At 41.0% G+C, this 13,519-nt stretch overlaps 1 protein-coding gene across 4 annotated transcripts in view; it reads right to left on the bottom strand.

Annotated features, from left to right (window-relative positions):
• Positions 1 to 500: 500 nt before the first annotated feature.
• Positions 501 to 13,519, bottom strand: part of si:dkeyp-115e12.6 — a 59,039-nt gene continuing 46,020 nt past the window's right edge. For all 4 annotated transcript variants that reach the window (XM_073922525.1, XM_073922527.1, XM_001344567.10 and 1 more), the window contains exons 12-16: positions 11,119 to 13,439; positions 9,613 to 9,803; positions 9,259 to 9,400; positions 5,574 to 6,405; positions 501 to 1,445 (exon numbers count right to left, since the gene is read on the bottom strand). In XM_073922525.1, the coding sequence (XP_073778626.1) occupies positions 1,312 to 1,445; positions 5,574 to 6,405; positions 9,259 to 9,400; positions 9,613 to 9,803; positions 11,119 to 13,439 (3,620 nt within the window). In that variant the 3' untranslated portion in view covers positions 501 to 1,311. The remainder of the gene's footprint in view (positions 1,446 to 5,573; positions 6,406 to 9,258; positions 9,401 to 9,612; positions 9,804 to 11,118; positions 13,440 to 13,519) is intronic.

Here is a 13,519-nt window from a genome sequence, read left to right as displayed (position 1 = left end):
TTAAATCCCCTTTCTTCCCCATTCTTATGCTCGGTTTGAACTGCAGCAGATTGTCTTGACCATGTCTACATGCATGAATGCATTGGGTTGCTGCCATATGATTGGCAGATTAGAAATTTGAGTTACAAATAGTTGGACCGGTGTACCTAATGAAGTGGCCAGTAAGTGCAAGTGCTTTCACAAAAAAAAAAAAAAAAAAAAACACTATACAAACAACACTAATAAAAATAAAATCAGGGTGGTCATGCATGAATTTGTAAGTTATTTGTAAAAGCAAAGTTATTTTGCATCATCCTGAAAGCGAATCATTAAAAAAAAAATAATAATAAATGCATTAAATTATTATGAAATTATACAAATATAAAAAACAACAACAGTGTTGTAAGAAATCATATATCCAATTACATGGTATACTAGTCATATCATAAATTAGCGATATTTAACAGAATGCTGCAACAAAAACAGAGTCAAGTATATAAAAAGCCATATAAACAAACATAAGCATTTCATTTACGTTTAATAAATGCGAGCGTTCCAAACTTCAAGTCCTAGAATCCATTTGACATTCAGAAGGAACGCATATTACAGCAAACTAGCACTAGCGAATCAGATTAAACAAATCAAAAGTGTATCCATTCCTGAAGGCTTTTCGAATGCTTCATTACAAACGAACAATGATATAAATACTCCACTGTCCATTAAAAAGCTGTTAGATGACAGAGAGAGCGAGAGAAAGAAAGAAACAGGGGAATCGCCATACAAGGATCGGAAACAGACTCAGGTTGATCTGAGTCATAACACACACACACACACACACACACACACACACACACACACACACAGGCACACACAATCTCTCACAGTAGTGCACAAAAGCAAGTCTTCAAGAAGTGTCTGTCAATAAATAAGGCTATTCACAAAATTCAAGTGTCATAAAACAGGGGCTAACACCACCTCTATGCTACGCAAACAATATATTACAACGGAATTTTAAAGCTAACTTATAAATGGCTTCACTACCCAAAAAAACATCAATAAGGCATAACCTTTCAGCCAATAACAACTAGCAAAACAATTAAAAATCATGAAACTTCAGTGTCTGTAAATTCTACATCACATAACATAGGACAGTGTCATGTGGTACGTTATGATTAAAGAGGCAGTGAAATTCCTTCAGCATGGAAACCTGAGAACAGACAGCACTGCTCTGAAGCTGAATTCGATTAGAATAACCAGTGGAAATGACTTTAAAAGTTCCTCTAAAAGTGTTGCAGAGCCCAGTAAACATACACAGGAGGTATCAGGAGTGTATTATGGCTCTATGTCGTCATCTTCCTCCAGGGGCGTGGCTTCTCCTCTGCGTGGGAGGGGCATTGCGTCAGTTCCCAGAAGCCCTCTGCGCAGGACATACGGACAGGCTGGCCCACTGGGAATGTCGGCAAATCCTTTTAGGAGATAAAAAGGTGAGAAATAAATGTGTCGACTGAAATAACAGCTCTTTTATTAATTCTACAACTACACACCACTATTATTGGTTTAAGCACCACCATTAAGGGTGTTTTGGGGTGCTTGAAACAGTGGTTCCCCAAACCTTTTTATTACTGAGAACCAGTTAACGCTTGACAATATTAACGTGACACAGCAACATACCTGCCAACATTCGGATCCCGGGGTGCGCGCAAAGTAAAAACCTGGGGTGGAGGCGAGTGGGTTTTGGTTGTGGTGGTGCGTGCAAATTTACGAGCGGGGGGGAAGGTACACATGTACCTTAAGAGTAGTGAGTGGGTATGAAGATGGTTGTGTGTTTGGCTCAGTGCGCATGGGGACTGAACCTAAAGGCTAGCCGGACTGTACCAAAAAGGTGAGTAGCGGGGGGTTGTAGGGTTGGTGTAATTCCGGGAGACAGAACAATATGGGAGATGGGTCCGAAATACAGGAAAAAAAAATGGAAGTGTTAGCAATCTACGTACAACCTGCTGGGCATACCTGCTAAGTATACGTTTTCTCAGAGGATGACAAGCTGACACAACATTACTGCAAATCTGATACAAGTTTTATTTATGGAGAACATTACAAAGCACTGAAGTTTGAGATTTGTGTATATTCCATACAAAATATGAAGCTGATTGGTCAGTTCTTGTCACATGACTCACAGTGTGCTCGTGGCATTCTGAAGATGTTTTCAACTGGATTCGCCTGGAAGGTGCAAGCATCAAGCTCAAGTGATTTACATGCCAAATCAATGCAAAGGCGCGAATAGACATCAGGGTTCAACGATAAGGAGTTTTTCTACTGGTTCGATCAGGCCAGTGGTTCAGATTTTTACTTGCCCTGCCAAAATTTTACTGGCTAATAGCTATTTTTTAAGCCACATATTTTAAACAATGTGTCAACAAAGTCTGTGACTCTAGAATTTCAATACCTAACAAATGTCAAAACTGTTTTGCAAACAAAAAGAGCAGAGGAAAATGAGGTGTTTTATTGCGGTTCGAAATTATTTAACAAAAGGTGGCTGACTTATCAAACTGATGGCAAACTGTGCAAAACATCACTTCATTTTTTAGTTGCGTTGTTCACATGTAAATGTCTGCTTCCAGGACGTCAGAAACAGACTTTTTCTTTTAGCCTTATAATTTGATGTTGCTGCCATGTTGCCGTTTCATCGCTGTACTGGTTGTCACCAGGTTACGGAAAAAAATAGGATGGTCGAAACATCAAATCAAATAAGAGGACCTGGAAAGCAATATGGTGATTACGACATCACAGAGAAGGTAGTGTTTAAAGACTTATAAGCACAAACTTAAAATGTACGCAATTGACAAATTGTCGCAGACAAATTAAATGTTAATGACAAGGCAGCACTGTCCCGATCGGGCCAGTAATGATCCTGTCTACTGTCCCAAACGTCTCTCACGCTAGCCCTGGGCCACCAGGCAGTCCTTATTGTTGAACCCTGGACATCCTGTGAATGACTTGATTCGCATAAATGAGGTAGGTGAATTGTTCAAGTTGAACTTTCTCTTGTAGGGGCGATTATGGCGTAGTGCCTGTTGTAGGTGTCCCGAGGGGAAATCCTCTTGCCGACACTAGACATCAGCTCATCAAACTGGGCTCTGCTCAGTCTGAAGCATCACTCCATCATCCAGGTATCGTTTCTGGAGGAGTTGATGGACTCACAGAGCTGGGTTCACCTCTGAAGGGATCTAGTGAACTCAGACACTGCATCTAAGCTGTTTTTCAGCCTTTCTAAAGCACAAAGCACAGCTACTCTCTCAGTAAAATCCTTGTTAGCCATTTAGTAACAAAGCTAGAGTCACCGAGCGGAGAGAAGCTCTGCCCATGGCGCAAATCCGTGTCTATTGTGAAGTGAATATGACGCACGAGTTAAACAAATTTAACGCACAAAAGAAGTAAAACTGCTCGTGCATCTATTTCCATACGAATAGCGTGATTTATCTGCGTGTGCCATGTCTAGTGTGAACACAGCATCAGGCTAAACAGTACATATCATTACCAATAATTTTAGGAACCATAAAAAGTTCCTCCAGTGTGAAAAACCCATGGGATATGCATTTATATGCAATTGACCCCACGTTATCAAAAATTTACTTGAAGAGGAAAAGGAAGTTTTTTTGATTGAAGATTACTAGGCCACATTATTAAAAAAATCCTAAAGGACACACTTATAATGGGTACTGCAATATTCAATTAACTTAAAGGTGCAGTAGGTGATTGTCTTCAGAAGCATTTTTTGTTGAGCTGGTTGAAAGTCTCTTCACAGTCTAATAATAATGATTAAAGTAAATGATCTAAATGTGTTTATATGTATTTTTATATTCTGGGTAAGGCATAAAACTAAAAAATGTTCATCCAATTAAATATTGTCCAGATAAGTACCTCAATCTGTCTGTCAACAAATGCAGATTTGGGCTTTTGCTCTTCTCTGTTCACGCATATCCGGCATTAGCGTGTGCACGTCTGCATGAGCATTACGTGTGCACGCCTAGATGAGTGTCGCGTGTCTACATGCACACGAGAGTAACAGTCGCGGCAAAATCAAATGCTGAATTGAAACTTTTTAAACTGCTTAATCAATATTGGAGTTACTTTTGCACGCTGGAGGAAAGATGACACCATGGCTGAAGTATTTCTGTTAGGTAATGCTCAGTTTTACAACTATTTTAGCTCCACGCAGAGCTGATGTGGAGTGTGTTGTGTTATGAATGGGTTATGTGGACAGAAGTGTTGTTCAGCCCCTGAAATCTCCCGTTGAAAGATTGATGTGACTATTTTCAGTTTCATGAGGGCCTTTTACCGCATTGATAATGGAGATTTTTATTTAGTTCAACAACAAAACATCAGTAAATAGCGCTATTCTGCCTAACCTGCTTCACTGAGCTGAAGTTGGTTTTATATTCACATTCGGTCATTTTTGAGCAATGACAGCCTGTGACGCACTCCCGATATTGTTTACTGCTACTCTACATATTCGCTATGACATATCATGTAAGTGTGACTTAGTAAGTATGTAATGTAATGTAATGTGTATTTATATAGCGCATTTATTGTGTATGGCCATACACCCAAAGCGCTTTACAATCATGAGGGGGGTCTCTCCACACCACCACCAGTGTGCAGCATCCACTTAGATGATGCGATGGCAGCCACAGGACAACGGCGCCAGTGCACTTACCACACACCAGCTATTAGTGGAGAGACAGTGATAGAGCCAATTCGGTGGAAGGGGATGATTGGGAGGCCATGATCGTAAGGGCCGATAGAGGGACTTTGGCCAGGACACCAGGGTTACACCCCTGCTCTTTCACGAGAAGTGCCATGGGATTTTTAATGACCACAGAGAGTCTGGACCTCGGTTTAACGTCTCATCCGAAAGACGGCGCCCACTGACAGTGTAGTGTCCCCTTCACTTTTACTGGGGCATTAGGACTCACACAGACCACAGGTTGAGCGCCCCCTGCTGGCCTCACTAACACCACTTCCAACAGCAACCTAGTGTTCCCTAGCGGTCTCCCATCCAGGTACTAACCAGGCTCAGCCCTGCTTAGCTTCAGTGAGTAACCGGTCTTGGGCTGCAGGGTGACATGGCTGTGGGTATATATTTCCTGCACGCCGCCGGCCAACCACAACATACACATCTAACTGGCGAATGACAACTAATGGGTTGTCTGCTGTCGTGTCGCAGTGCGCGCATTTGCAATTTCAGGAGGCGTGGCTTTGAAACACAGTCCCTCCCCTGCCATCTAAAGAATTTAGGTATGTGACCTTAAAAGGGTCGCACACCAGATGCGCCATGCCACGCAGCGCCATGCATTTTAAAATTGTAATCATAGATGTCTGTCAGATTATGCAAATTCCCACCACAAGTCAGTGGCGCTCAGCTACGACTTAGGACACTGTTCATATTTCTGCTGCGCCACAGAGCGCCATCTGAATAGTTTCATAATAAATAACATGCGAATGTGTCCGGTGTGCGTTACTTCCAATTGTGTTATGCGCTGCGTGGCGCTGCATGGTGCATGGGGTGTGCAACCCCTTTATAATAGTTCTCTTACCTTTCATTACAACCTCTGGCAGGCCGTATGGTTCATATTCGGTCTCATCATAAGCAGCAGACATGCGGTTGCGGTTTTGCCGGATGCGTTCAGCGAGGTGTGCTGGGTCACTCATAGGGAACACGCTGGATAGCAGCAGTTGGTTTGTAACAGTGTGTGGGGTCGGGGAGAGGGCCGGTGAGTCTACAGACGCTTTATCACCTTCATCTTGCTCCGTCTGCAGCTGTTCTCCATCTGTCTGAGTGCAGGCGTGGACGGGCGGCTGTTTGACTGCTAAATGCATCTCTCGACTCTCCTCCGTCTGCGTGGACACACTTATGACCCCTGTTCTCTTATAAACTCCACTGACCTCTGCTTTTTGACCCTGAGCTGATTCGTTTCTGATTGTGTTTTCCACAGCAGTGTAATGTTTGTTCTGTTTATCTGTTGCATCTCCACGATGTTTATCCAAAGCAACAGTTCCCATAGTTTCAGAATTGTGGAAATCAGCGTTCCCATAGGACTCAGTGATTGCATTTGTGTTGATTACCTCGGCCTGATATTTGGTTGAGATGGAAACACTGATTAAGGCATCTTCCTGGCTGTTAGCACTGGCATCTGTCACTTTGGGCTGACCCTCAGGAGACAATGAGGCAACCGGCTGAGACTCTGAATGACTGTAATCTGTTGGTTTGGTCAGTAGCGGTGACAGCTTGTCACGAGTGTTACTAGTCATTATATCTGAGATGCAGACAGGAGGACTTTTATGGCAGTAGTGGTTAGCAGAGCTGTTCTCACACTTGTGTTGAGCATTATCCTTGGTTAGCAGCTTCTTATTTCTAGCCATAATGTCCTGAAAACAATTAAAGAAACAAGTCTGTGAACATTTTGAAGTTTTTTTTATAATACACAAAAAAGAAAGATCTATCAATATTTACTCAGTGTTGTGTCCAAATACAACATTTTTCAGAAACCAAGTTTTGCACACATTTATTTTTATCTGTAATAAACTGGATAATGTACTTTATAGCAGGCTGTAATTAGAAAAAAATATATTTGTGTAGTGTATTTCCCTGCCCAGTTAGTTTTTTTGTATATTTTCCCAATACAAAAGTGTGACTGCTACTTGAAATGCAATTAGAAAAAGGTAACAACATCAATATTACATATCAACACAAACATCAAACACCAAAACTGATTATCATCAAAATGATTAGTACCAAATATAAAAATATACACATATACACAAGGTGGGCCATTTATATACATACACCTTGATAAAATGGGAATGGTTGGTGATATTAACGTCCTGTTTGTTGCACATTAGTATATGTGAGGGGGCAAACTTTTCAAGATGGGTGGTGACCATGGTGGCCATTTTGAAGTTGGCCAACTTGGATCCAACTTTAGTTTTTTCAAAAGGAAAAGGGTCATTTGACACATCGAACTTATTAGGAATTTCACAAGAAAAACAATGGTGTGCTTGGTTTAAACGTACCTTTATTCTTTCATGAGTTATTTATAAGTTTATGTCCACTTAAAAAATGTGTTTAATCTGCTGCCCATTGTGTTGGATTGTCAATGCAACCCTCTTCTCCCACTCTTCACACACTGATAGCAATACCGCGGTAGAAATGCCAGCACAGGCTTCCAGTATCCGTAGTTTCAGGTGCTGCACATCTTGTATCTTCACACCATAGACAATTGCCTTCAGATGACCCCAAAGATAGTAATCTAAGGGGGTCAGATCAGGAGACCTTGGAGGCCATTCAACTGGCCCACGACGACCAATCCACTTTTCAGGAAACTGTTCATCTAGGAATGCTCGGACCTTACACCCATAATGTGGTGGTGCACCATCTTGCTGGAAACACTCAGGGAACGTGCCAGCTTCAGTGCATAAAGAGGGAAACACATCATCATATAGCCATTTCAAATATCCAGTGGCCTTAAGCTTTCCATAGATGAAGAATGGCCCCACTATCTTTGCTGTCTATGGTGTGAAGATACAAGAAGTAACTACGGATACTGGAAGCCTGTGCTGGCATTTCTCCTGCGGTGTTGCTATCAGTGTGTGAAGAGTGGGAGAAGAAGGTTGCATTGACAATCCAACATAATAGACAGCACATTGAACACATTTTATAAATGGTCAGAAATTTGTAAATAACTCATGAAAGAATAAAGTTAAGTTAAAACCAAGCACACCATTGCTTTTCTTGTGAAATTCCCAATAAGTTCGATGTGTCCTATTGAAAAAAAAAGACTGGGCATCTGTGCCAGAGTGTGTCTTATTACGTCTTACAGTATGTTGCATTAATGCATGAGTAAGGCTTGGTTCAAACCAATCAGCGCGCTCTATTGTGCAACTTCATTAATATTCATTACTATCACCGTGTTTTCAGGACAGAGACGCCATGTTGTGTTGGCAAAACAAGCGTGAAGTGTTGCTTTTATAGTTTGCTGCCGTTAAGTTTCGTTTTCATTTTCTCTCTGTGAGAGCGCAGCTGGAGTCACGTGTGGATTAACAGTGTACGCGACGCTCGACAACAATAACTTACGTGTTTAAGGAGGATTATTGTTTACCTGAGAGCTGTTCTCATCTGCAAACACTGAGATCTGGAATCGCTTGTAGTATTCTCTTCATAAAGACGCGGCTCTAGTTGCTGGTGATTGTCCTGTCTCTACAGATTTGGTAAGTGAGCGACCAGTGCTCTTTGTTTATTCAGTTTGTTCGTATCGAACTAAGTTAACTATTGCACCGTAACATGTTAGGACCACAACCAAACTTTAACCTCGTGTAGGGTTTTTAACCGCATTTTGTGACCGGAATAACACACGCGGCTTTCTGACGCTACCTGCTGTGTGCATCTAAGTTTCCGGAAAATGCTGAGGTTATTTTTTCTCTCATTCGCCGTGCGGTATCAAACATTGCATGAAAAATACACGCTTAGAGCAGATCCTCGAATCAAATATCGCGTTTGTCGCGAGGGGCATGAATGAATTCACTGAATGAAAGAGCCAAACTGCAGTTAAAGTCCACCATTTAATAATTTGGCAAATAATTCCACTACAGATGTCCATGTAGGTTAAACACCATCACTTTCTCATGTGTGTGTATTTTGACTGAAACTCGCGCGTGCCCAAATAGACACTCCCACACCATCCCACTTTAGTTCCTCCGACACTCCCCCCTAAACAGAGCTGGACACGCCCACTTTTCTGACTTTTTTCAAAGTAGAGGTGTGAAAACACCCTGCTGAAACGAGGGGGTTTCATGGCCCTTTAAGGTGTATCCATATAAATGGCCCACCCTGTATATTATTCGAGATTCACTCCTCTACAAAATCCCCCAATCAATACAAATAATCCTGTTAAACCATCTGGTGAAATTGTATTCACACCGCAATATCCATCACAGAAATACAAAATATCGTATTGTCTGATTTTTCCAATACCGCACAGTCCTAATTCAGGTATACAGTTATTTGAAAACTAATTTGAAACTAATTGCCATGACTTTTCCAAAACTTTGTGGGTTTTTCTGTTTTTCCAAAACTTTTCCAGACCTGGAAAAAGGCATGCAAAAATTCCATGACTTTTCCAGGTTTTCCTGGTTTCCAGGTTCGGATTTGCAAATCTATTCTTTAAAAACCCAGTTAAACACTTTTCCAATAGTAAATTTTGACATTATTAAATTATCATTTACCTCTGCAGGTCCTTGCGAATTTTCCACATCAATTGTTATTTGGGTTTCAGACGACACTTTCTCGTCACTGTTGGTCAGATTTGAGTCATCTAATCCAGAGTGATAAGTCACATCTCTGACATCGCACTGGTGCATCATGGTCCTACAGCAGACAGAGCACAGACTGAAGGGTCTTGCATTAAAGGTCCTACATAAACATCGCTCATTCACTGAATCTGTGTTTACCTTCCCAACCTCAAGAACAACATTCCCATAATTCACATTAAGTACCTAACATGACCTTTCAAATTATTTCAAATAATCACAATTTACTTTACTATGTCGCTTATAGCAATGGATGTTAATGGATGATACCTGGTTTGGGAGTGTGTGTGCAGTTTTCTAGAACCGCAGGGAAGGAACAGCTCAAACTCTTTTAGCACAATAGAGGGTGAGTTGTTGCCCGCTGTTTCTTCCACAGTTGACAGCTTCCAGAGCTCCAGCTGTTCAGCCTGAGTCCTGTTTTGTTCAGAGAGGTCCCGGATTTGGTCCTGCAACTTTTGGATCTGAAGTAAATACAGAATATTCATCGAAAAAAAAAAAAAAGAATGAAATGAATATAAAAACAGAATGACAATTTCCCAATTAGTTACACTTTCAGTTTAATGCTAATAATGGCTTGTTTTTGTTTAATAGTAATTAATTATAAGAATTAATAGTGGTGCAGCATTACTAAATTCATATGAAGGTTTTTCCATCTAGTTACATTTATGCCATCCTTAAATATGAAGGATGCCAAAAAATAGAAGAATTGCCATCGCTTCATGGAAGTTTTATAGTTTCAGATATACATTGCGCAGCATATTTGTGCACACCTCTCACAAATCTATTTTTGAATCAACATTTATTATTGGGTGCTATACAATATTGTATTTGTGCACATACATTAGTTCAGTCGCTACTGAAGACAAATCTAGAGCTTCACAAAATAATACCAAAATAATTCACGATAATTGTCCAAAAATTAGTAAACCAAAATTTATGTTAAAAAATGTATTAAAAAATTAAAAGAAATTAAACAAAAATGTGTAGTTTCTGATCTCGCTTAAATTTAATAGTATTATCTTTCCATTTTAAAGATGTTCAGTGATTAAAATATTATTTGAATAAATTTATTGATTTAATAAATTTTATTTGTTTTAAAAATTTAATTAAAAAACTTCAGATAGGAAAGCAGCATATTCTGTGCCACGAAATAGCTCCAGTTTAAGAAAGTGAAAACAAAAACGAGGCCCAGACCCTTGCGTGTGCTCTAGTAGCTTAACTAGTTGTGGGCTGTATTACCAAAAAGATAATATTTTTAGTGTAAACAGAACGAAGCGAGTGCATCAATGCCCATTCTGGCCAATCACAGACATTTCCGTTGAGCTCCTGAACAGCCCATGCTGATATGCTCTCTCATTGGCTGCAGCTAGTCACTACATCTGACCGCAGATGGGGTCGAGTCAGCCGACTGGTCTGGAATATTTAGCATGCTAGATAATGGATTTTCATCTACGAGGTGTCAGCAACGCATCAGCAAGCTTTTATGATGCGTTGTTCAGTAGTTCACACAAAGCCTGCCAGCCACCTCAGATTTTTCCCTGATCACAGTCTGATCTGTTAGAAAGCTTGTTAACTTCCAAATCGGGCTCAAATCAGGCTTAAAATCCTGTATTGTGAACTGGGCTTTGGCTTAAATGAAATTAGCTTGAAGCGGAAAAACATCCCATAAGTAAACTAGAGTGAGTGATGTAGTGAACCCAGCATTAGACCCATTCAAAATGAACTGATTGGTTGAGACAAGTGATGACATCTATTTTTTAGTTCTCTAAAATGTACCTGCTCCTGAAGAGACTGAACCTCCGCTTCAGAGTTTCCATGCTGAACGACCAATTTCTCTTTCCCTAATGGGGAGATGCTTTGCAATCCTTCATTTGAACTCAACAACGATTTGTTTTTAGAGTTCGCTAAATTTAAGGCACCATCTTGTTTAGCACCAGTGTCTTCACACAAGTGTTTCAGAGTTGATTTCAACTCTTGATTCTCTTGCTGAACATTCAGTAGCTTATCTTTTATCATGTCTCTCTGTAGAGCTAGCTCTGAATTCTGAGCCTTCATCACATTTAGCTCGAGTTGAGCTGCTTGTAATTCCTTTGTAACTCGTTCGAGCTCCTTGATATCATGAATTGAATGTTCTGGAATGTCATTTTGGCAGTTAACAACATTCAACTGTTCATCCTGCAAGACAGAACTTGATTTCTCTTCAGTTACATCAGAAATTATTGGTGCATCTGAAGCTGTGCTAGAATTTGAAGTGTCTAGAGACTGTTGTTTAAAATTTTCAGTCGCTTGTAGCTTATCAGAAATCTCACTAGTGTTTGTTTGATCAATGTTCTGACTAACAGAGGCTTCAACAGGAAGCTGTACAGTAAGTTCTGAGACCTTCTCCTTCAAAACCGGTGGTGTATCATCACTAAACATTTCATGGTCACTTATACTCGTGTTGCTGAAGACTGAATCACAGCTCAGTTCTCTTGAGATCTCTGTAGATAGTTCAGGAGGTACAGAGAGATCATTCGTCCTAGTTTGTTTTTCTTCAAGAAAACAGATTTTCTCCTGGCATTTTTGCAGTTCCTCTGCCTGCTTCTGGAGAGCACACTCTTTATCCTCTAACTCGCTTAACAAGTTGTCAATGTGCTTGCTCTGGCTTTCGAAAGCTTGGGTGAGTTGCTTGGTCTGAGTGGTCACTTGCTTCTGTAGCTCCTCCAGCTTTCTTTGAGATACTTTTGCCTTCTCAGACTCTCTGTCTCGCGCAGCTCTCAAGCGTTCCACCTCCAAAACTAAAACCGTAGAGTTGTCCAAATCTGAAGCTTCTGTACTCAATGCTCGAGCCCTATTCATATCTGAAGGAGAGGTCTTCGGTTTAGTTTGTGCTTCAAGGTCCATAATCAGCTCAATTGTTTTAGCTTCATTGCGGACTATTGTGTTCTGAAGATTCACAGAAAACTCTTGAACTCCTGGAGAAGGAATCAAGTCTTTGTTTTCGGTAAGATCAGCTTTCTGATCAGTGTTTTGGTGGTGTTCTAGATGTAAATACGTGAGGGGAAGATTGTCTTTTGATATCTTCACCTCCAAACTCGTAGACTTTCGAAGAATGTCCAGCTCTTCCTGAAGCTGTGCAATCTTTAGTCCTTCCTCTCTTCTGATCAGCTTCCTTTCCTCCAATCTCTCCTGCTCCCTCTCCTCCCGTTCCTGTGCAAGCTTTAGTTGAAGGTCTTGCAGTTCCTTTTTGATTCCCATCATTTCTTCTTCCATGATGGTCTCCTTTTGCTCCATTTCAGCCAAGGCCTTCTTCAGCTGTGAATCTTCTTCCTGGTCATTCACCTTCCTGTTCTCAGCTTCACTTTGTAGAGCATGAAGTGTTTCCTTTAATTTTGAGCTCTCCTTCTTCTCTTGTTCCAGCTGAGTTTCCAATTTCACCAGGCTATCCTTGAGCTCCAGAGCTTTGGCACGTTGCTGCTCTGTCTGGGTTGAGTGTTTGCGACTCAATTGCTTCAATTTGGTCCTGGCCTCAGTTTCTGCTCTCCTCTGGGTTTCAAGATCCTCAAGTCGCTTCTGAAGGTCATATTTCACATCTCTAAGCTCATCTTGAAGCTCTGCATTCTGCTTCTTCAGATCTTTCAGAGTTGTAGAGTCATATTTTTCTGTTTTACCTGATGTATTGTCTAACTTTAGGCTGCGACTGATGTCTGATTCACTTTTAGGCATCGTGCCCCTGGTTGAGTCGGACGTGAAGGAGTCCGTATCCACATCTTCAATACCCGTGTCTTGTTCCATCACTGAGGTGTCTAAATCAAACTCAGTCAGTTTCAGAGAGCCAATTGGAAGTGTTTGGACTCCTTTACGCTTTTGGGATTTCTCCTCGGACTCAAATTTCTCAATGTGCTCTGAGTCGATGCCCTCTCCAGGCTCTCTACCGGAGGGATACTTCATTCTCTCCTCTTCCCTTGTTCTCCCTGTATTAGGGGCTCTTTTTCTCTGAGAGGAGTTGTTGAAAGGGGAAGAGCGGTCGTGATGGAGGGAAACACAGGGAGAGAAGGAGTCTCCAGCTGAGCTAAAGTTAGGGGCAGCAACAGGTGGAGGAGGAGCGGCCAGCTGAGCTGTAGAAAAGATATATAAAAAATATAAGAATAATATAAGAAAAAAGGGTAAATGCTATTATTTGGCAAGTACAGCGCCA

Source organism: Danio rerio, chromosome 14 (genome assembly GCF_049306965.1).
Source record: "Danio rerio strain Tuebingen ecotype United States chromosome 14, GRCz12tu, whole genome shotgun sequence".
In the NCBI taxonomy this organism is placed as follows: Eukaryota; Metazoa; Chordata; class Actinopteri; order Cypriniformes; family Danionidae; genus Danio; species Danio rerio.
Note: the sequence above shows the minus strand (reverse complement) of the source record. Positions and strands in the feature narration are given on the sequence as shown.